Genomic DNA, 24,075 nt, shown 5'->3' with positions numbered 1-24,075 from the left:
ATAATGGAAGTTGATTGCTTCTATGTTAGGAAGGAAATAATTTTAGGAGATGAAGATATGATTCAGTTTCTAAACATGCAAATAAGAATTTGTAGGTTCAAAGAAAAAGGGACAAAATGTACTAGCAATGATTGAACTGTTTTATACCTTTTTTTTTTTTTTTTTAGATTTTCAAGAATTGGAATAACAAACTTGGTTGTAGATGACAGTTTCCCCAGGTATCAAAACAGAGAGTCATGAGTGGTGATCTGACCCCTCCTGCAGTTCAACTGTGCTATGAGAACTTGAACATGTCCTGTGTCAGAACTCCCTACTCTCCAGCCCCCCGCCTGATTCTGTATGCAGTGTTTGGCTTTGGGGCTCTGCTGGCTGTTTTTGGAAACCTGCTGGTGATGACTTCCATTCTTCATTTCAAGCAACTGTATTCTCCAGCCAATTTTTTGATTGCCTCTTTGGCCTGTGCTGACTTCTTGGTAGGAGTGACTGTGATGCCTTTCAGTATGATCAGGTCCGTGGAGAGCTGCTGGTACTTTGGGGACAGTTACTGTAAATTCCACTCTTGTTTCGAGGGGTCCTTTTGTTATGCTTCTATCTACCACTTGTGCTTCATCTCCATTGACAGGTACATCGCTGTTACAGACCCTCTGGTCTATCCAACCAAGTTCACTGCATCTGTGTCTGGCACCTGTATTGCCTGCTGCTGGCTCCTTTCCATTATTTATAGTTTTTCCCTTCTTTATACAGGGGCAAATGAAGTTGGGCTGGAGGAGCTAGTCAGTGCTCTCACCTGTGTGGGAGGCTGTCAAATCGCAGTGAATCAGAGTTGGGTCTTGATAAATTTTCTATTATTTTTTGTGCCCATGATTGTGATGATAACAGTTTACTCCAGGATTTTCCTCATTGCTAAACAACAGGCCAGGAAAATTGAACGCATGAGCAACGAGACTGCAAAATCCTCAGAGAGCTACAAAGACAGAGTGGCCAAGCGGCAGAGAAAAGCCGCCAAAAGCTGGGAATCGCTGTGATAGCATTTCTGATATCGTGGTTGCCGTACTTCATTGATTTCATCATCGATGCCTTTCTGGGTTTCATCACGCCCGCGTATGTTTATGAAATATTGCTTTGGATTGCCTACTATAACTCAGCAATGAATCCCTTGATTTATGCTTTCTTTTATCCTTGGTTCCGAAAAGCCATCAAACTCATTGTCACTGGCAAAGTCTTGAGAGAGAATTCCTCAACGATAAACTTGTCTCTTGAGTAGTTTCTTGTTTTAGATTGGGGGAATTGAAAAGAGATTCACCTTGGACACATCATGGGGAAAAGAACTGACCATACCTGTGCAAGATCTCCAAATGTGAAATAACTGAATTATGCTTCGATTTGATCCAGACTCTTAAATTCAGGTGCAATGGTCTTTGGTAAATATAACATTAAAACCAAATCGTATTGCAAACAGCATGACCTCAGAGCCAGAAATGCCTGAATTCCAATACCAACTCTGCCATTTATCAATGTGGTCTTGGCTGCTTAGTTTTCCCTGAGTTCCTTGTATTTCTCTGGTTAATAACCCTTTCTTTATAGTATCATTGAGAAAATATAGGAGAATTAATATAAAAAAACTATTGAAATGTATTTTTAAATTCTAAGGTCTGGCATATTTTTTCATATTAGTTTAAGCCCTGGATATATCATCTCTCCATTCTTCTGTATCAGTTTCCTAAACTAATGTGAATGCAACCAAGAGAAACTTAGGTGCTGTCTCTTTGCTCCAAGAGGTCCAAGGGTCTTGACCAATCTATTGTTCAGATTTGTGGGTCTAAAAGTACCATTTAAGAGCCATGAAAAATAAATGAAGAGATATACTAATTATAGTACCAGTTCAATATTTTACAATGGAAAAGAATAATAGCATCATAAGTAATATCCGTTCACTTCTTTACCAGCCATGAAATGTGTATTTACTTCCAGGGAGTCAGGGAATAGGTGAAGCAACCCCTAAATATTCCTGCTCTCACAAAGAGTGAGGCTCAGGCACTGCAGTCAGGTTGCTTAGAGGCATCTGGAGCACAGATTTCTTATGTAAAATATTTCAGAGGAAGAGAATTATGTCATAAAGAAAAGTATAGACAAAGTTCTACAGAGAGATGTAGACGTTGGAGGGACTAATTGATTTGTTGTGATTCAACATTTGAATATATGAATTTCTATTCATATACACTTCTTTATTAAGAATTAGTTTTACTGTAAATGGTTATTTTTCTTTAAGGCTCATGAGGTCATTCAGATAAATTTTAAGTACTAAAGCTGAATTGGTCCACAAAAATTAAGCAAAATTGTGACCTTGTTATTTTATACTCTTGGACCATTTGGTTCCCTTGTTCTTCTTTTCCCCAACAAGATCTCCAAATCCATTCATTCCCCTAAGCCTGGTTGAGATTACAAATGGCCTTGAACTTTTTTCCAAGGACACTAGTGCAATAATAAGAATATCAATACGATTATGTTTGCAAAACATGTGCACCTTCAGTAACATGTATTTAACAGTAACTTGGTAATTTTCCTTTCCTTTTTCCATGTACAAAAGTTTAAAACTAAAGAGATTCTGGGTGCATTTTTTAGCTTCCCACTTTTTAGGAGCCAGGTTGTCATATTATTTTCTGCATTTTAATGATCCAATGTGCATATTCATTTTCCTAAAAAATCTGTTCCTCAGGAGATTGTCTTTTCTTGTTAATCTTTAATCTCTATGCATCCAGCAGGGACCCTGCACTACACATGGAATGTAATGGTTGGTCAATAAATGTTGGCTGAATAAATAAGTGTGCATTTCCTTTAAACATAGAAAAAAAAAATTTGTATCGGGAGCTAAACCCAGGGATGTTTAACCATTGAGCCACATCCGAGCCCTTTTTATTTATTTTTTTTTTTTTTTTTTTTTTTTTTTTGAGACAGAGTCTAGCTAAGTTGCTTAGTGCCTCACTAAGTTGCTGAGACTGGCTTTGAACTTGCAGTTCTCCCACTTCAGCCTCTTGAGCCACTGAGATCAAAGGCATGTGGCACCATTCCAGGCTAAATAGAGAAATATTTTGATGAGTTTATATAAGAATAAAATATAAGTGAGTGTTCACATTGAGTAAATATGATTATGTATGGATCACTATGCACAGAGGAGGTTATCAGACACTATTGTGGACACCCTACATGTTAATTTTGTGGTATGTGTGAGTCTGGCTGTCCACAGTACTAGGATTGGGCCTTGTAGGGGTACCTGGAGGTTCCCCCTCTTGGCTCCAACAACAGGTCAAGGTGCAATTTCTTCCTGAGGATTGCCTCAATGCTCCTCCCTTAAATGGGTTGTTGGCCTGGTTCTCTAGATCCATGGTTATCTCTTCCACTGTCTATTATACATGTATTCTATATTTATGTCTAAATTACTTAGGAAAGACTTTATGGTAATTCTATTAAAATTATAATTTTAACTGGAATTAGAACTCTAGTTCAAAAAGAAATCCTTCAGAACCTGAAAAGCATTTCTCTATTGCCCTCTAGGACCTAGTGGGATGATGAGAAATTCGATAGTCATTTTCTATCTTCCTCTGAGACTACTTTCTGGTTCACTCTTTTTAACTTCCTATAGGAGAGAAAATATGTGATACTTGCCTTTCTGTGATGGCAGACACTTTGAATTGAAATCTTAGACCTTTCTTTAACCCAGAAGAAACTTCCTCTGGAATTGCTTTTATTTATTCCTTCCTTTGTTCTCTTTGGTGGCTCCTTTTGGGTCTTGGAACTTTTCTTTGAATCAATTGAGAAGTAAAAGAAAGAATAGCTCTTAACTCTCTGGTTGCCTCTAGGGTGCGTGTATGTGAGTGTGTGTGTGTGTGTGTGTGTGTGTGTGTGTGTGTGAGCATGCAGGAACACACCAGCTGTGTAATTCTCTGGTTTTACAATTGATTTGATCCTATTTTTTGGGCGGGGGGCATTTCAATGGGATTTCAGGAGCAATGTAATTAAAACTATGTGTTCAGTTAGCTCGACAGGGGTGATCTTCATATGATATGTAAAAATACAACCATTCCCATAGTTAAAATGTTGGAGTGCTGAAATGGATGTTTATAGTTTAAAAATACATATTTACTTTTTAAGTACCTATTGCTGCGAGTCACCATGCAAGTCCTCGCTGCTCCCCTCATCCTTCCCAAGACTTTTCATGATCCACAAATGCCAACTCCAATGCCAGGCAAAGGAAGGCATCTTCAGAGCTTGCTCCACCTCTCAGACAAGCCTCCTTTCTGATAGATCATGGCCCACGTCTTGCCAGACTGTGTTTTGTCTGAATGTTGATCCAGAAATTAAGTGATCACATTCTGAAGAGAACTTGATCAATAATAAATTTATTTTTGAGCATGTTATCTTAAATAGGGGAAATTTAAGAATGGACTAATAATTAATACATTGTTATTTAATTATTACTTATGCATTATTACCTTCTAAAATTAAATGAGTTCTCCAAATATGTGGTCTGACGACAGATTTTTTTGAATATCCAGGAAAACCATAAAGATCGGACTCTAGTCATCAGAGTCATCCTTCCCTCCATCTAATTAGAAAGTGCAACCCACCGACTTGTCTTAGTTACTCAATGCTGTGGATTGGATACATCACAAACATAAAAAGGCTTTATCATTATATCTATTTGTGCATGGAAAAGGCTCTCTTGACTCTTCATCCCTCATTTTTATGACAATATTATCTGATCCCACAGCTTTCTACTCAAGTTCTAGATTTGAAAGTCCACTCTAAAGAGATTAACTTAGACATTAAATCCTGTTCAGCTCTCTTATCTTCCTTGCCCTGAGGCCTTCCAGGCCTAGGCCTTATAGACCTAAAGAGGAAGGGCTACAGTCCTTTATTTCTCTCCTCTCCCTCCCCTCTCTTTTCTTCATGCAGTTCCAGTCACCCTCCAGGGCAGAGCAAAAGTGGAACAGGGAGAACATCAGCAATGGTACAATAGTTTAAATCATGCCCCCTAGTGTTGTAGTCTTGAAGGGCAAAGTTCTCCATGTGGCAGCTGTACAAATGTAGGCTCTGTAACAAGGTGCATCTGTGGTTCCTTTGGGGGAACCTTGCATACCACACAGATCCTTGATGGGGTGAGCCTCCTGGGATCCCTTCCAACTCCTGTTTAGAGTCTGTCCATGAGAAGAAGCCCTATGGACTTTTGCATCTGGGGTCATTCTGTCCAGGGGACCACTCCATTGAAAAAAGTACTAGTAAGAAGATTCAAGTTGAATTCCCTGTTTAGGGTTCCTTATTCAATAGTCTTACTGAACTGCCCTGTGCTCACTTTGAGCAGAAGGAAGATTGAATGGGGGATATGGTGGGAGCATACGTGGGCTGATGAGGAGAGAAGCCCATGCTGTCACTGTCCAGGTGGTAAAGGAGTTTGAGTTCCTTGTGGCCTAGAGAACACATAGGAGGGAGTTAGGTGGCCCTTTCTGCAAGTGCTCTATTTAAGGGTACACAAAGTGTCCGAGACACATCCCACAGGAACTGAGGAAGAAATTGAAAGAATTAGGAGGAAAGTGACCACGAGTGTCAGGTAATTGGGGAGTGAGAACGGCTTCTGCAGAGCTTACTGAAGAATTCAGGTTTGCACTGAGAGTGGCATGATCTGGACATTCAACATGCAGAAGTCATGCCCACAAAGTGAAGGTTGCCAAATATGGTATCAAATTTTGGCATAAAATTCTGTGGTCCTTTTTTTCCTACTTTCTTTTTTTCTCTGAGGAGTAGATTCAGAAAAGGAGGGTGGGATAAGGAATGAAAAGCAGGTATTTCCTTTCCCTAAAACCAAACACTTCAAGCTCATACCTGCTTCCTAGAGGCAGGGAGGACAGGGATACTCAAATAGTAATGGGTCAAAGTTTTAAATTGGAGTGCCCTAAAACTGAAATGTTCAACACTCAAAGCGACTGGACAATCATGAATCATGTCTGAGGTATAACGAAGGGAGGAACATGGGAAGACGTGGAACACACTCGGAGGCTGTGATTGGAGAAGATGCTCTTCATTTACTGTTTAGCACTTCGAGCTGACTGTGTTTGGTGACCTCTAGCCTCTAATCTATAGAGACTGGGTACAGAACATTTCCCTCCCCTTCCTCTCATTAACAGTCTTCTGAGTTTGGGCACTGCCATGATTACAGGGCATCATTATCACATTTTCCTCTTTCCTTAGTCATAATGAGGGAGTTTTACACTCTCAGTCATGGGGGAGGAGGTTGAGTTAGTGGGCTTTTATTTTAGAAACATCTTCGAGGATTTCACAACACACAAGATAAAGGTCAAATGTAAAAACGACACTGAAAACTTCAGCTGATGCAAGACCACCAAAAGTTTGCCTGCAAATCCCGCCTTGGGTATTAGAATCTTAAGCCCCTGGGAAACAAGACTTCTGCCTGATCTTGATCTGATCTGTTGCAAAACTACTGCTGAAGATGGTCTTATAAGCAACACCAGAAGAGTCACACATGTGCAAGAAATTTAGAGTCTTTGGGAAGAGCTGCTAATCCCATCCCACCTCAGTACTGGGTGAGGTGATTTTATTGACTAAGTGCCAATGTGGAAGTGCAGATTGACTTAGATTCCTGTATTAAGTTTAGATGATATAGGAAATACATACAAATATTGAAGAAACACGTTTGTTTAATGCTATTTTTAGGGACTCCTTTGCTTAGATCTGCCCATATTGGCTTACTATACTCACAGGCTATTGTCTTTCACTTGGAAGTGTTTATCACCATTTGCATTCATATATCCATCTGTCTACTTACTTCTTTCATGTTTCTTTTCTTCTCAAGACCTCGAACTTCATGAGGATAGAGATCATGTGTGTTTTGGTCAATACTTGATACCCATCTAAGGAATTCACTAAATATATTTTGAATAGATGAATTAATTAATCTCAAAGGATGGAGGGAGACATAAAGTTAGGATGATATTAAATGTCATAAAACCTACAGGACAACTCCCCACCCCCAAGTGTTTTCAAATTTAAATGTCAATACAGCACATGTTGAGAAAACCTCACGTAGGGTTTTGTCTACTAAGCGATTGACATCACTTCACAAAAACAGACACTCAGAAAGTATTGGGAGAAATTTGAAAAAATTGGTTAAGAGTGCTAATTTTAGCTGGATGCTGTGGTGCATGCCTATAATCCCAGTGACTTGGGAGCCTGAGGCCGGAGGATCTTGAGTTCAAAGCCAGCCTCAGCAATGGTGAGACACTAAGCAACTCAGTGAGACCCTGTCTCTAAATAAAATACAAAATAGGACTGAAGATGTGGCTCAGTGCTTGAGTGCCCCTGAGTTCAATCCCCAGTACCCACCCCCCCCCAAAAAAAAAAGAGTCCTAATTTTATTCATTAATGATCAGATGGCCAGTTGGAATACTAAAAATTCCTCTTACTTTTCATATGAAAAGCAAGTTCACAAATATCTCTCAGGTGCCAACTCTGCACTGCCTAAGTCTCGAATTCTTCCTCAGGAAGACTGAAGATTGTTTTTCCTTGCTCTTCAATGTCCCACCATTCCAGGGTTGGAACCCTTCCTAAGGAATCCATTTCCACATTCTTACTTCTTCCTTCTCATTATTTCTTGTGTGTATGTGTGTGTGTGTGTGTGTGTGTGTGTGTGTGTGTGGTACTGGGGATTGATCCCAGGGCCTCACACATGCTAAGTAAGTGCTCTTCCACTGAGCAACATACCCAGGCTTCAGTATTCCATTTTTTTTTTTTTTTTTTTGACATTTCTTTATCACTGGGCAGAAAGACCAACCACCAGGAACCATAACTGAATATGTGGTCATAAGGTTCACTGTACATTTGTCACATGGATGGAGAGACATTGCATATATGCTTCCAGTGACACGGTCCTGAGAGAAGAGCTGACCTTCTTTCTACCAGCATCTCAGGGATGCTCATGTGTCTAAACACCATGTAGTTCTTTCATTCTTGGAGTTAATATATTTCATCAATCTCATGTTTCCCCCTCTGCATCTTATCTTTTCTGATTGTTGGCAGATATTGCAGATGCAGAAATGATTCTTAACAGAATAGTTGAACTTGAAAGCTTGCACCCTACTATATCTTTGCAACAAAAATCCAAGATTCAAAAATCTTAGTAACAAAAATTCAAGGTACAAAAATCCAGTAAGGTCATGGTTGGGAACAGGGGAATGGTTCAAGTCTATACATGAAAGAAAAAGAAATCTTTGACCCCAAATACATAATGGCAATTGAATTTAATGTAGAATAGAGATTGTTTTGTAGGATAACTTTCCTAATAACCACTGTTGGAAATAGTCTTGCTAGTTCACACCTTGCACCACTGGGATTCCATCAAGGGAGTTCCTATTGAAGGCATATATTTAGCTGGACGGACTGAAACCTAATTTAGGCAGTGGTGCAGACCATATGACATGGAAATAAATCTGCAGGAGATGATTCATCAACTCAAATTACACCATATCAGTGACTGTTGCTCCAAAGAACTTTGAAGGTAAAAATAAAATGTAAAAAAAAAAAAAAAAAAAAAATATGAGTTAAAGTGAATTTTATCAAATTAAGGAAATGGAATACTTGTTTCTTTCGAAATCAACACCCAGTAATCCTTTACAACATTATTTTTGTTAGATTTTATTTTTTTCTAGAAAAGTCTTTGGAATTTATAATAAAAATGGAAAGTTATATTAGGGATAATATCTGACAATTTTCTGCTGGATTGGTGGATATAGGATCGAAATCCTACATTCTTGAAAATCAGAGCTGAAGCTTTTGCACATGCAAAGCAGCAGCACCATGAGTAGCAACTCATCCCCACCTGAAGCTCTGCTGCTCTGCTTTGAGAACTTGAATGGGTCTTGTGTGAAAACTCCCTACTCACCAGCGCCCCGGGTGATTCTGTACGCAGTGTTTGGCTGTGGGGCTGTGCTGGCTGTGCTGGGAAACCTGCTGGTGATGACTGCCATTCTCCACTTCAAGCAGCTGCACTCTCCAACCAATTTCCTCATCGCCTCTCTGGCCTGTGCTGACTTTTTGGTGGGAGTAACTGTGATGCCCTTCAGCATGGTCAGGTCCGTGGAGAGCTGCTGGTACTTTGGGCGAAGTTTCTGCACATTTCACACTTGCTGTGATGTGGCGTTTTGCTACGCTTCTCTCTTCCACCTGTGCTTCATCTCCATCGACAGGTACATTGCTGTTACTGACCCTCTGGTCTATCCCACGAAGTTCACGGTGTCTGTGTCAGGGATTTGCATCTGTGTCTCCTGGATCCTGCCCCTGGTGTACAGCGGTGCTGTGTTCTACACGGGTGTCTATGATGATGGTCTGGAAGAATTATCCAAGGCCCTCAACTGCATAGGAGGTTGTCAGGTAGTTGTCAATCAAAACTGGGTGTTGATAGATTTTCTATCTTTCTTTATACCTACCATTATTATGATAATTCTGTATTGTAATATTTTTCTTGTGGCTAGACAGCAGGCTAAAAAGATCGAAAATGTTAGTGGCAAAGCAGAATCAGCCTCAGAAAGTTACAAAGCCAGAGTGGCTAGGAGAGAAAGAAAAGCAGCCAAAACCCTGGGGATCACTGTGATAGCATTTATGATCTCATGGTTACCATATAGTGTTGATTCGTTAGTTGATGCTTTTATGGGATTTATCACGCCTGCCTATATTTATGAGATTTGTGTTTGGTGTGCTTATTACAACTCAGCCATGAATCCTTTGATTTATGCTTTATTTTACCCATGGTTTAAAAAAGCTATTAAAGTTATTATTAGTGGTCAGATCTTAAAGAACAGTTCAGCAACCATGAATTTGTTCTCTGATCAAATGTAAGCAATTGGATTGAGGAAATTAAAGATTTCATTCAAAAAATTATTGTGTATTATAATTATACATATTAGTGGGGATTTGTTGTTACACATTCATAGATGCATACAGAATAATTTGGTCAATTTTGTTTTCCAGTATGTATATAACTTTAAGATGTCCGAATGAAGGCTGGGAATAAAATTCTTTAGTAGTGTGCTTGTCTAGCATGCATGAGCCCTGGGTTCAATCCTCAGCACCATTAAAAAAAAAAAGAAAGAAAACCCACAGGATTTCCAAATGAAATGTTTTAAAAACTCAAGAAAGATTACTAATGAAAACAAATAAATTTCTCTTCAAGTAGATAGGATATATATACATGTTTTCAGTCATTTTAAGATATATCTGTCACTTCTCCAAAAATATTAACTTAACTATTAAATAACATATCTCATGCCTGAGGACACTTGCCTCCCTCCTTCCCTTTCTTCCTTTAATCCACTGACTTTCCCTTTGTTGTGGTATGTTCCCTGAAAGTATCTCCTTTGATTCCCTTTCCTCATCTCCTTACAAAGTTTGCTACTTGATCCTAGCCTGTTAAAAATTTCATTCATGAAGAGCCTTTCTGGGTTCTTGTTCTTGTTTTTTTTTTTTTTTTTTTTTTTTAATATTTTACCAAAGGAGCCTATTGGGTAGCAGCTTAATGTATTCAGTTTGGTGGGAGATCTCAGGTGTGTGGGCAATTTGCAAATATAGACACCTTGACCAGGTTGTTGTGATTGTCTAACAAGTTACTGTCCTTCTGTGTCATTATATTCCCTCACCATGGCTGGAAACTATGGTTTGGATGGTCAACACCCTGTATTACAAGCTTCTGTTTATACACATTGACTACCACCTGTTCGTGGAAGGGAACTATCTTTTGAGTGCCGTCTCTAGTTCTTTGTCATTTTCTTTAAAAAGCTTAATCAGATTAGAGAATCTGTAAGTTTTAAAAGACCCATGGAATATAAATCAACAACAAACATTCCTATATCCATCCATTTCTTTTTTAATTACCAAACATGAGTTGCAAGCCTACATCGTATTGAAATCAGTCCTCAGAGCCATGGATGCAGGTAATGACATTTAATAAGCTTTGACTCTATAGCAAGAAGCAATGTTGGTCATGGTGGACAGGTTTTAAAAGGATAAACACCAGCTCAAGCAGTGATGGAGGTTAACATCAATGGTGAGCAGTTGTGTTGATGGCATGTATTCTTGATGTTATGTGATGAGAATGACCTTTTATATTATGATCCCCATTCAAAAACATATGAAAGAAAGACATCAGATGAATCCTCATTAAGGAATACAAAAATTCATGTCTGGTAGCCTCATACTGTCAAGGTCATCGAAAATAAAAAATTGTCCCAGTCCAGAGGAACCTGAGGACATGTAACAACTACATGTGCTATGATGTCTTAAATGGGAAGCTGAAACAGAAAAGGGACATCAGGGAAAATGAGGAAATCTGAATAATGAATGCACTTTTATTAATATATTAATGACAATGTATTGACATTTGTTTATAGCTTGTTATCAAGGTACTATACTAATTAAAATGATGATTTTAATTATCATTAAAGTGTGAGTATATTAGAAACTCTGCATTATTTTTGCCACTTTTCTGCAAATCTAAAACTATTCCATAATAAAAAATATTTTAAAACACAGGGTATACAATTCTTCCTTGATGAAGTTTCCAACACGTCTACCTGCAGACAACAAAGCACATTCCTTAAATTCATTCATCTCTCCACTCCACAAATGTCCCTGAAGAATAGTGTGTACCAAGTTTTGGGTTCAGTGTGATTAGAAATAGAAAACAGAGAATGTAGAATCTTTAGTGGGGAAAAGCAAGGTGCTAATAATTATGTCTTGTGATTCATGGGAATTAAAATTGTAAAAGACACATTCAAGGAGTGCAGAGGAAAGGAGAATTCACACCTGAATGGAAGATCTGGGAGACAAATTAAAGAAGTAGCATTTAGGTTGGGCCTTAAGTTATAAGAAAGATTTTTGAAGGAAGGAAGGAATGGGAAGAGATTTTCAGGCTGAGGCAATAGCATGAGAAAAGAAACTGAGAAAGTATAATTTTCAGAGAATATGGAGATTAAACAATTAACAACCACCCGAAGAGTCTTCCCCCTGTAAAGTTTACTGGTGTTAGCATCCAGACCCTTCCACCTCTCAAGTTGACTCCTGTAGTTCTCATTGTCTTCTGATCCAACATATTCAAAATGAGGATAAAAATGATAAAACTGTCATTACATAAAGTCATTCCAAGGAAAAGAGTTTCTGTACCAACAATGTTTTGGAAAGTTTGTATGCTATACCCTGCTCTTAGAGTATACCACTACCCAAAGTTCTATTAAAGACTCTTAGAAGCCATTTTAACAAAAACTCATCTGACCTTGTTTAAATATGCATTCTAAAAATTGTTTAACCATGAAGACCTCTTTGAGGTGGAAGGCTAAATAACAGAACTCCTGTCCCAGGGAAACATTGGTCTGTAGCATTGATTTCGCACTTATCAAATTTATTCCTTATTTTGTCTTGTTCTTTTAAACTATAATCCACAAACTTCGACGTATATATCTTTTTATATAATTTTTAGATTTTTTATTTATTATTTTTAGATATACATGACAGTAGAGTTATTTTGACATATTATACATACATGGAGTATACATTCTAATTAGGATCCCAGTCTTGAAGTTCAATGTGTATTTCTAAAGGGCAAAGATGGTTTTAGAACTCACGGTGCAATAATACTCATGATGTGTTTGTTGTCAACTGTGATGTATAAGATAAATTATATGATATGTAACACACAATACAGTGTGACTTAGGAAGAGGGATAGGATGCTAAGGGTTGAGAAATCTGAGAAAGTTCCATGGACAGTTCAGAGTATAACCTGAGCAGGGATCACTCATTTAAAGAGAATAGAAAGGAAATTCCTACTCGAAGTAAATGTTTTATGAAATGCATAAAGTTGTTGGCATATCAAGCATAATTAAGCACGCAAAATGAACCATCAAAAGACCAGTTGGTTCAAAGCACAGTGTTTGTGTTGAAGTGCCACGGTCAATCAAGATACTGTTTTAGGCCCTATCACTACACCACCCAATGAACAGCCTTACCAACATGTGATTATTGAGCACTTGAAAAATGCTAGTCTGAATTGAGGTTGCCTGTAAGTACGAAATGTGTATCAGATTTGCACAAATTTAGTAGAACAAGCATGTAAAAGCTCTCATAAATTTTTATATTAATTACATGTTGAAACCATCAATTTTTAAATACTGGGTTAAATAAAATATGTAATTTAAATGTAATTTTTAACTTTTTCAAGCTGGATACTAAAAAAGTTTTAAACTACATACACAGTTCATAATATATTTCTATAGGACAGTTCTACCCTACAGAAAATAAAAATGAATCATAAGACCTGATTCAAGCCTTCCAGGGCTTAAAAATTAGAATTCTGGCCCTCCACGCCCTAGCTCTGTATCTAGCCATCTGGTAGAGGAGGGCCCTCTTGGGGAGGCATTTTGGGGGAAAGAGGAGAAAAATTTTGTTTTTAAACTTCCTCATTAAAATTCATACTATGTACATTAAGGACAATATAAACATCTTTGCTATGCACTGAGGATAAACACACACACAAATGTGTATAGCAGAATAATGCCTCATACCAATCAGAAGTCCATTTGTTACTGCGTTTGTTAACAACTATCTCTTAGTGTTATAAACTCCACTTAAAACGGATTAAAGTCTCATCATCAAAAAAATAATCTTTTTTGATATGCTATATTTTGATATGCTAAATTTGACTTAAACAAATTATTTCATCTGAATTTATTTAGAGTAATACAACTTCACCATTTTGCTTATAAGTATTAATGAAGGTTGAAGGAGAATAAAAGACATTCATAATCAGAATTATTATATTGTTCTCACAATTTTTTTATAACTTGCTATTGGGTTAACTGCTATATTCCAATGAGATTTTAATTATTCTTAGTTCGATTTGGATAAGGTTTTGGTTAGCTGGCCATTGTGAATCTTTAACTCTCTCCCTGGTGCTGATTCCCTTTCTAACTCTAGTAAGATGTGTCTATCCCAAAATGAGACTGTCAGGTGATGTTCGTCACCCCAGCCTTTGGGGAAATATCAGGAAATGTATTGAAGTGACTGGGTCTCATTCACTCTCATGTCTCATTCATGTCTCATGCATTTACCCACGCAGTGGTTTCTATATAGTGCTGAATAAGTGTTCATTAGCTGGAAAAATAGTAATACTAAGGCAGAAGTTTGAGGAAAAGTTCAGAGAGGTTATTAAGAAAACCTTAGCTATTTTCTCTTATCCTGTATCTCTCTCAGATCACTTTCTTGTGTAGAGAAAATTCATTTGAGAAGATTTGTCAAGAATTTCTGTTTTCTCTTGTTAGATGTCATTTTCTTAATTATTTCATGGCAGAAGACCTTATTTCTTACCTGATGGCTGTTTTCTCCTTTTTCCATGGCATCAGGAACTTCCCTCCATGGATGAAGCTGTAGTTGTTCACAGAGGCTCCAGGAAAGCCCTCTCTCCCCATTCCTTGCTCCTTCCTACCTCCAGGAATATGTGAGATTTGGCTGGAGCTCCAAGGGGCCACTCAGGAACCAGTAAAAACATTATCAGGGAATCATTGCACCCTTGACTCTAAAGTGCTGAGTCACCAAGCCAAAGTCAGCAATCTCTTCATCTCAACCTCAGTATTACTTAATAAAATAAACCCTAATGTGTTTAAGCCAGTTTGTGCCAAATCCAAATCCTGAAAAATATGCCTTAACACACAGCATGACCTTCCATTCCTTCCACTTGCTCCCCTACCTTTCCCAGCCACTAGGTGGGGCTGCCTGTTCGGTTCTGCTATTCATAGGCAGCTCTGATAATGTCTGTTCCAGTTGAGGCAGTGAAGGTCTCTTGCTGAAAAGATGGAGGAGCCATGAAAGCAAAGCCCTCTGTATCACAAATGTTGAGGACAGCTGCCCAGGATAGTACTCCAGATTCATGGTGGACTTCACGTGAGCAAGAAATAAACTTTTCTTGTGTTAAAGTCACAGAGGTTGTTGAAGTTTTTCTACTTCACGCTAAGTTGGGCCTGACTTGACAGCAGTGTATCCACGCAACCACCAGGTCCTAGAGATCCTGCTTGGTCCCAGCATCAGTCCTTGGTCTCTATGGTCTGTCCACAATCCACAGCCCAAAGTCTCATTCCTAGAGTATTTGGAATTGAATTCTAACTCTGTTGCTGTGACCTGTGAGGCTTCCCATAGTCTTACCCCTGCAAAACTCTTTAACCACATCCAATTGTATCCTCCTCCACCTCACTATGTGGAAGATGTGTTTCCCCTTCCCCTCAGATGTCCTACCAGATGCCTTGGGAGCCTGGCACAAGCTATCTCATCTACCCAGATCACTCCTTCCTCAGATTTCTGTAGAAATCTGACTGGACCAGACCATTCAGCTGGAATTTGGTATTTGGAGACAAGGTTGGTCGGGTATGATGTTCCTATTTTTACCTACTATGTAATCCTGAGGTAGTAGAAAGTGTGCTATCTATACTTTAGAAATCCTGGGAATCTGGTCCTGAGTCCTGGTTCTGTCACTTAGACATGTGGGACTTTGGACAAAGAGTAGACCCCAATGTAAAATGACAAAATTCAAATAGATTGCCTCTAAATTTTCTTTCAGTCTAGAAAGCCTAACATAAAGGACATGTGAGTAACATGGTATGACTTTCTGTGTGCCCACAGTTCTAGTCAGGACTAGCTTTGGGGAGTCTATTTGCATGGTAGCTGATGTTACACGGAACATAGTTAAGTCAGCTTTGAACTGAATTGAAAATCCTAGTCCTCAGGGTTAAGATCCAAACAAAGGGAATAAAGGAGAGATGTACTCCAAGAAGGCAAGGAATCCACTAGAAAGCACCGATGAGTGACAGGTCCAGCATGCTCCCAAGACTTGGCTCAAGAGGACCTAGAAGTGTCAGAATATACCAGACAGTGGAGTCGGATAGAATTATCTGTTCCCTGAGAGTTTAATACTCTATGTAAACTTGCAAATGCCACACTACATTTACTATCTAAAGAGTAAATTAGGAAGAAAACGATCTAAGTCTGACCAAGTAAGTTCTCCTACTTTGTAGGGGCCTCCCCAAGAATGAGGTAAAGCTGTTTGAACACTAGGGGAGAGAAGGAGGACTGTAGTGGAAGTCAGGGCCATAGGCCAAGGCAGCCTGTGCCAATTTCAAAAGCAGAATGTGAGCTGCCTAGGACCCACGAGAAAGAGTGGTAGGAAGACCTAGGGAGGACGTACCTCCCGAGTCTGGTTTCTAAAATAAAGGAATGCAGAAACAATGCCTGGATTGAACTGGAGCAGCAGCAGGCCCATGGAATGGGATCCCATTACTTAACTGTGTGGTGACTGAAGTCAAATACATCTGTACCTGTCATCTGATCTACTGATTGTTTCTCAGCTGGCACTCTCAAGGAAACTGGACTTACACACCTCCCTGCTATAAACTCTGCTTTCTCAGTGTTGTTTAGTAGGTGTGCCGTTCTTTCAGGCTAATTCTACTTTTTTTTCCTCAAAGCTGGAATTGAAGGTATGTGGTTGGAAGTTGAAGGAATTCAGTCATAATTTTAGGTCAAGAGCATATGGAAATGTGTGACCTCAACCATACAGATATTAATGATATTGATAGTGGAAACATAAGATCTTGGATTAAATATAAGAGAAACCTTGGGTGCCTTGGTAGGCAGGACAATCATTGCAAAGATGCACACATACTAATCCCCAGAACCTTTGACTATGTTACCTTATGTGGCCAAGGGACTTGGCTGAAGTGTTAAAGTTAAGCTTCTGGAGATGTGAATATTGCCTTGGATTACCAACGTGGGCGTATTGCAACCACAAGGGTTCTTATGAGGGACAGGGGGAGAATCAGTCAGAGGAGATGGGAGGATGGAAGCAGAGGATCGAGTGACATGGCCACATGCCAAGGAATGCCAGAATGCCCCAGAAACTGGAAAAGACATAGAGGAGCTTTTCTCCAGAGTCTCTCAAAGGAAAATGTTCTGTGGATACCCTGATTTTAGTCCTATAAAACCCATTTCCAGCTTCTGACCTACAGAACTACAGAATAATAAATTTGTTTCATTTTAAACCTCTAAGTGGAGGAAATCTGTGACTGCAGCAATATGAGACTAACACAACGCCTTTGTTGCAATCTCTTTTAGCTAAGATGGTGTTCAGGCCTGTCTATCTGTACCCCTGACACGCTGAACTGTCTGTGATCCTTAAACGGACCTGTTACTAGAACCCTCTCCAGGTATCAACAAAGTATCAGGTTCACAAATTACCATGAACTCAGAGTGAAATAAATAGAGAAATGCAATCAAGATACTGTATTTTAAAGCGGCATTCCTTGAGTGAAAAGACTGGAGGAATATATAAAACAGACACCAGTCTTTTCTAGAAAGTGAGAATTAGGGAAATGATTTCCCCCTCCATTATCTTTTTTTGTATTTTCCAAATTGTGCACATATGTAATTAATTGTTGTTTTTATAAAGAGGATTTGTTTTAAAAGGAAAATAAAACCATAAAAATGCATCAACTGTATTGCTTCCAATACATGATATTATTCAGCTCAGTAACATTCACCAGATCCAAAAAGACCCAACCTAGAGAAGTCCTTCAAATTTTTCTCCTGGAAAAGAGTAGGATGGTGTCCAAGAAAGGCACTGTTGGAGGGTGTGGGAAGTTCAATCTCAGTGCTATTCTTTGCTGACTCTATGAACAAGAATAGCATTTTTTTTTTTTACTCTTGGTTTTTAATTAACATGCAATAAATGTGCACAGTTATGGGGTACAGTGAGCTATTTCAATACATGCATACAACATGTACTGATCAACTTAGGGTAATTAGCATTTTCAAGTAATTATCATTTCTTTTTTGTTCAGAGCCTTTGGGCTCCTCCCTTATAATTCTTCATCAGATATGTAATTGGTTATTGTGAGCTGCCGTTCCCTTACTGTGCTGTAGAACACCAGAACCTATTCCTCTTATCTACCTGTAACCCAAATTCCCTCCTTCTTCTAATTATTACTATTCCACTCTCTTCTTTGAGACCAACTTTTTCAGCTTTCACATTTGAGAGTCTACAAGTGATATCTGTTGGACAAGTTTCTTTTTTTGTTTAGATACAGGTAATCCAACCCAGGGCAAGCACTCTACCTACTACACCCTACCACTGAGCCACACACCAACCCTTGGCAATATTCTTAACCTTTCTGAACCTTGTTCTTTTGCTTTTGCAAGGGTGTGTTTTGAATATTCAAGTTCAGTATGGGTAGGATTTTTAAAAAATATTAGCTATTAGTTATATTAGTTTTTATACTGCTCCTTGAGTTTAAAATGTATTTCTCTATCTTTCCCCCCTGCTGGGAAGTTTCTGATCTTTGAAACTCAGTTTAAATGCCACTCCTCTTTTAATTCTTTGCGACTGGGACAATTAATGAAGCATGAATATGTGCTAAGTGTTTTGACAGTCACTTTATTTCCATAATTATCTCATTTCTTGTCCAGACCTTGGGGAATAGCTATCATTAGCTCCCTTTTACAGATGAGAAAACTGAAGCACAAATGAAGTAAGTAGCTTGCCCAAGATTACAGGAGAAGGAAAGGATTAAATGAGAAATTGGCCAGACCCATCTGACTCTTTAACCCTTGCACTTGAATATTGATTTATGCCAAAATAATTAACTACTTCCTTTCTGATTACTGTAACTCTTTTTTGTACTTTTATTGAGAACTGAACTTATCCTTTGTTCTTTTTTTTTTTTTTTTTTAATTTGTAGTTATTTCTATCCCTTTGAACTGAATGCTTTTTGAGTGCAGTGTTGACATTTCAGGAATTTCAGGTTCAGCCGAGTAGCGACACACTCTGCATATAATAGCTTCTCAAGAAATGCTAGCTGAGAGACTAAAATATATCATATTTTAAGTACTTCAAATCATATTGCACTTCTCTGAACCTTGGGCTGGGGAGAGGTGAGTCAGAGATTTTGGCAACATGTCTAAGGCCCTCAGGACTCCTAGGCTCTCTGTTCAGGACTCAGTCCTGCAGTAGGAGTTGCAGCCTGTAAAGTGGGAAGAATTGACTAGACATATAGGAACATCCATGTTTTTAGGAAAGCTTGCCTGTGAATTGAAACTATTCCCCATGACTGATATTAAACACATAGCTGATGTCAAGATGTGGAAGTAGAGGATGATTACTTTTAAACATTGGCAGATACTTCAGTGTTGAACTAAGATTGAAACAGAAACTGAATAGCCAGAGGGCAGCATGAGACAGCCCACTGGATTTTTGCCTGTGTTAGTCAACTTTTCTGCTAGAACAAATGCTTATAATTTAATGTTGCCTGAGCACCCATTCTAAATGCAAGCTGGACTTTTCTATACCAGAAGAAGGGCCTAGTTACCTTTGACATAATTTCCAATTGTACACATTTTCCCTCATTTCCTCCATGTGGCCATTCAGATTTCTGTCTTATACAGCTGGTCCCTAGTAACCACTTCCTATGGGGCAGCTGGATGCTGTTTGATTGACTCCACTGACCCCCATGCCCCACATGAACTATGCAGATATGACACAGTGACCACCTCTTAAACACAGTGTGGTCTGCAACTCATGCCTGCTTGCTTTAAGTCCACCAATTAAAATTCCTCATGGCAAACCTTGTTGGGATGATGCCTTGTACCCTAATAAAATTGTTGGTCCATCCACAGTCCTTTCCTTCTCTCTCTGCCTGAGCTACGTGTGCATACCTCTTACCCATTGAATCTGTAAGAACTAAAAACACTTAAGTTTTCATTCTGTGGAGGGATCATTGAGGAAATGACTGCAATTTGACTCCCAATGACAAAGTCTCTTTGAAAAGACTCAGGCAGGTGAATGAATCCATTACTAGTGCTCATTTGTTTGGGTTTCTGGTAGCCTCTGGGAACAAAACCCACCAGCTAGGTTGATGGGTCCATGTCACCATTCCCAGATCACCCCTTAATTCTTCATCTTGCAGGACTAACTGTATAGAACAGAGACACTAAGAAACAATACAAAGGGCCTCTAGTGATGGAAGTTGCCTTGCTCAGAACCCTTGTCTATATGATATCTGGCATATTGTTCACACACACATAAACTTACTCATAAACATACACTGGCATGTTCAGACACACACAAACTCACATACACTCAGGTGTATTATATATTCACTCATGCTGCCAGCTGGGATGAGTTATAATGGGTTTGACTGAGTTAAAAGAAAGCAATATAATTAAGTTGAGAGATGTTTAGAGAAAAGAGAATAATGGTTAGGTTCATACAAAATAAGGATTCATCCTAGAATTTGAAACTCTGATGATATTTATTACAGAGCAAGAAATTAAAAAAAAAAATCAAAAACATTCTAAACAAGCCTGAAAAGAACAAGAAATTGCTGTGCTTGTCCACTTGTTTACCAGTGCCATGCTCTTGATGAAGATGAGTCTTTTCAGGCATCGGCCTGTCACAGTTAACAGTGAGGTCTGACTGTCACTGCCTTGTGTTCACATCTGATCCCAAAGTCATCATGCTTGTTAGAATGTCCTGGTGTTTGTGTTTAAAAGAGAATCTTAATTCAGGGTGTTAATGAATTTGTATGGGAAAAATACTCTATCTTTATATTCACTAACTTCTTTCTGAAATTTTAGAACTTCCTTCCACTTGGAAAGTAGGCAAAAAATACAGTGATTTTAGGTCTGATTTTTGTCATCAGTAGAAATCGATATTTTCATATCACAGTATCATTGCAGATTTTGTGCAACTTCACTTATGCCCATCAGTATTTTGAATTACAGTGATTTTATTGCACTTGCCAGCAGATCTTACTTGATGACTTCAGAAAGAAGCACACAATTACATTACAGATTTGGCTATTTCTAGAATGTTAGTTATGATAACTGTATTTCTTTTTTCTTTTTTGAAGAATATAGAGCATTTACTAGACCAGAGATTTTACAGATTTCAGAGCATTAGGAATTCACAAAATTACATATTAAATATTTTGATTCAAAGCATTTAAAAGATTTTGATTCCCAATTTGCAGATCTTTCATTCAACAAATATTGATTGAGTACCTGCTGCGTGGCTGGCATTGTGCTAGGTTCTTGGGATAAGGAGATATAAGACACAGTCCAGTGTGGGATCCAGACCACATCCAGAAGCACAAGAATGCACAGATGTTATCACCATCCCTAAATGACATGGATATCAATTGGGTGATCAGGATTAGATCTCTAGACTTGGATCTGACTAATGACCTGTGCTGCTTCATGATAATTATACTTCAAAGTAACTGTTTTCCTTTACAATGCTGTCTTAAAAACAATTTTTTCCACTTGAAAGTCTTATTCTGAGATCAGGGTCTATGAACTTAACCAGAGTGTCAAAAGAGTCATAGCACAAAGTAAGTAAGAATATTTGCCTTAAGTATAGTTAACTCTCACTTAGTAAGGGAGAGGGACAATAACCCCATAAATTGTATCGCCAGAGATGTTCTGCTCAGACACCAGGATTCCAGGGAATTCATATGGAAAGCAGGTTTTCATTTGTCCAAGGGCTTAAACAGATTTTCTAGGTACAGCTTATTATGCCCTGTTCTCATCAAAATGATGAAGAGCTGGACTTCAAGTCCTGGGGTCAGGTACTTGCTTGTCCACCCATCAGCTTAGGCTCCCCATTATGGTTGTTCACCTCAGGTCTGATTCTTGTTCTCTATCCTGCCTGATTCCTTGGTGATAGAGACACTGAACTGTGCTGTGACATTCATGTCTCTGTATTTCTATGATTCTCTAATGCTAGTCCTTCCTGATTTCTAATGTTAGTCCTACTCACAGATCTATTACCATTGCTGGTGATGGCTGCTGAGACTCATTTTGTCCAATTCTGAGAAGTATGTGACACAGTTACTAATTTTCCCAATGAAAACCATGTGGTAGTGCAGGTGGAAAGATAGTGGTTCTAACCGGTATGATAAAAATTTAAAGGAGTAAATATTAAAATGATGAGATATAGCTAATTATCATTTAATAAAATATTCCATATGTTTTTCAAGTTATGGTAATTTAAATAAATGAAAACATTCCTTCAAGAACAGAATATATTTACTCAATGATCATTAAAATAAATAGCTCTGACTTATAATTCTGTTTAGTGGTTGATTTCCAAGAGGACAAGAATTCTAAAATGAACATTTTGAAAAAGAGATATTTCAAACTCTTGACATTGACTTAAAAATATGAAGTAAAATTATGATTCAAACAAGGTTTCCCAGTGTTATACTATGAAATATTTTAGCTTTAGGAGACTTTATAGAGAAAATAGTACAAACTCAAAATTTTGTGAATGAGGACACTCTGTGGCAGGGGGATGGAGGATTCAAAGTTAGCTGAAGTCTCACCTGGCTGCTTCATGTGGCAGAACCAAGAGCTCAGAAATGCAGGTCTTGGGGTTCTGGTCCTTCCACCTTTGCATCTTAGTTGTTTCAAAGAAGCAAGGGCTTAGGAGCCAAGTATTTTCCCAGCATCATGGCTTATCCAGGAGGTCTTTAGATGACTTAACTCTCTCCTTCTATTCATTCTACTATAAGAACACAGAATAAGAGGAGAAGCTCATCTCTTCCCAAATTAAGTTGGCTCTCCTGCACTTAAACCGTGGAAGCTGCCTACAAACTCATGACACCACACAGCCCACAGCCTCAGTGCCACTCATCCTTCCCACAAGGCCCTCCTACTGGATTCCTGTCTGAATTTCACAGAAGGAGTCATTCCTGGTATAAATCAACAGTGGGGGTCCGTGGCAAGAAGATCTCCCGACTCAGGACGAGTTTCAGTGCCTTCCTGAACCACCGGTAGGAAAAGACGTAGATGATGGGGTTGCAGGCAGAGTTGAAGTAGGCAAACCAGATAAAGATGTCAAAGACCAGTGGTGGTGTGATAAAGTTAAGGAGGCTGTCCACCAGAGTGTCCACAGTGAAGGGAAGCCAGCACAAGAGGTAGATGCCCACAGCAATGCCTAGGGTCTTGGCAGCTTTTCTCTCACGCTTGGCAGCCCCTGCCAAGCTTTTGCTCAAGGTGTTGATCTGTCGAGCCTGCCTAGTTGCAACTACGAAGATCTTCATATACAAGCTGATCATGAGGAGGCAGGGGATAAAGAATGCAGGGAAGTTTAACCAACCCCAAAACTTATTGAACAGCAGCTGGCAACTGCCCACACAAGGCATCTCTTCCAGCCATTGGCTAAGTCCTTTTTCTACAAAATCTGTGTAGAGCAGGAGGGCAGTATAAAATGCTGGCACTCCCCACCCTGCTAAGATGTACTTGAGGGCCACCCTGATGGTGAACTTGGAGGGATAGAGTAGTGGGTCACAGATGGCACAGTGGCGATCAATGGAAATGAAACAAAGATGGAAGATGGAGGTGAGGCAGAAAAGAGTGTCCAAGTAGGTGTGCAGACGGCAGAGGAAGTCCCCAAAGAACCAGCAACTCTCCACAGAGCGAACAGTGCTTAGTGGCAGCACCAGAAGACCCAGCAGCATGTCAGCCAAGGCCAGGGAGAGCAGTAAGAAATTGGTGGGAGTGTGAAGTACTTTAAAGTAGGACACAGAAAATACCACAAACAGGTTCCCTAGGACTGTAGTAAGTATGCCTGCTGCACAGGCCAGGTAGATGACCAACTGGATACCCAGAGGATGGACTGTCCTGGGGCAAGACCCATTCACCTGGTAGCAGAATGCCGCAGGGAGTTCTTCAGCACCTCGGGTGAGGACAGCTCTCATTGATAGGGTCTAGTCTTCTCTGGAACTGGCCACCTTCTCCACCAAAATTTTTTTTTAAATGTTCTTCTGCTAAAAAATCAGAAAGTGAGAGCAAGAAGAGGAAACTAAAGCTCACTTGAACCTAGTACAGTTTCTCTAAGTACTGAATCAAAAGTGCACTGGAAGCTGGGTGTGGTGTGCATGTCTATAATCCTAGTGATGCAGGAGCTAAGGCAGAAGGCTTAC

General features: G+C 39.1%; 3 protein-coding genes across 3 annotated transcripts; 2 read left to right on the top strand and 1 right to left on the bottom strand.

Annotated features, from left to right (window-relative positions):
* Positions 1-202: 202 nt before the first annotated feature.
* Positions 203-1,264, top strand: LOC306666816 (trace amine-associated receptor 7a-like; the record flags this gene model as incomplete). Its single annotated transcript, XM_079149085.1, is given in 3 exon segments — positions 203-235; positions 237-1,005; positions 1,008-1,264. Coding segments are annotated over 3 exon segments (1,059 nt in total).
* Positions 1,265-8,865: 7,601 nt separating this feature from the next.
* LOC306666817 (trace amine-associated receptor 6) lies at positions 8,866-9,903 on the top strand (the record flags this gene model as incomplete). The annotated part of the gene is made up of 1 exon (XM_079149086.1): positions 8,866-9,903. The coding sequence occupies one exon, from the start codon at positions 8,866-8,868 to the stop codon at positions 9,901-9,903; it is 1,038 nt and encodes a 345-aa protein (XP_079005212.1).
* A 12,933-nt stretch (positions 9,904-22,836) lies between these two features.
* Positions 22,837-23,850, bottom strand: TAAR5 (trace amine associated receptor 5; the record flags this gene model as incomplete). Its single annotated transcript, XM_079148616.1, has 1 exon — positions 22,837-23,850. The coding sequence occupies one exon, from the start codon at positions 23,848-23,850 to the stop codon at positions 22,837-22,839; it is 1,014 nt and encodes a 337-aa protein (XP_079004742.1).
* Positions 23,851-24,075: the final 225 nt, after the last annotated feature.

The sequence above is a fragment of the Sciurus vulgaris genome (assembly GCF_902686455.1).
Source record: "Sciurus vulgaris genome assembly, chromosome: 7".
NCBI classification, from domain to species: domain Eukaryota; kingdom Metazoa; phylum Chordata; class Mammalia; order Rodentia; family Sciuridae; genus Sciurus; species Sciurus vulgaris.
Note: the sequence above shows the minus strand (reverse complement) of the source record. Positions and strands in the feature narration are given on the sequence as shown.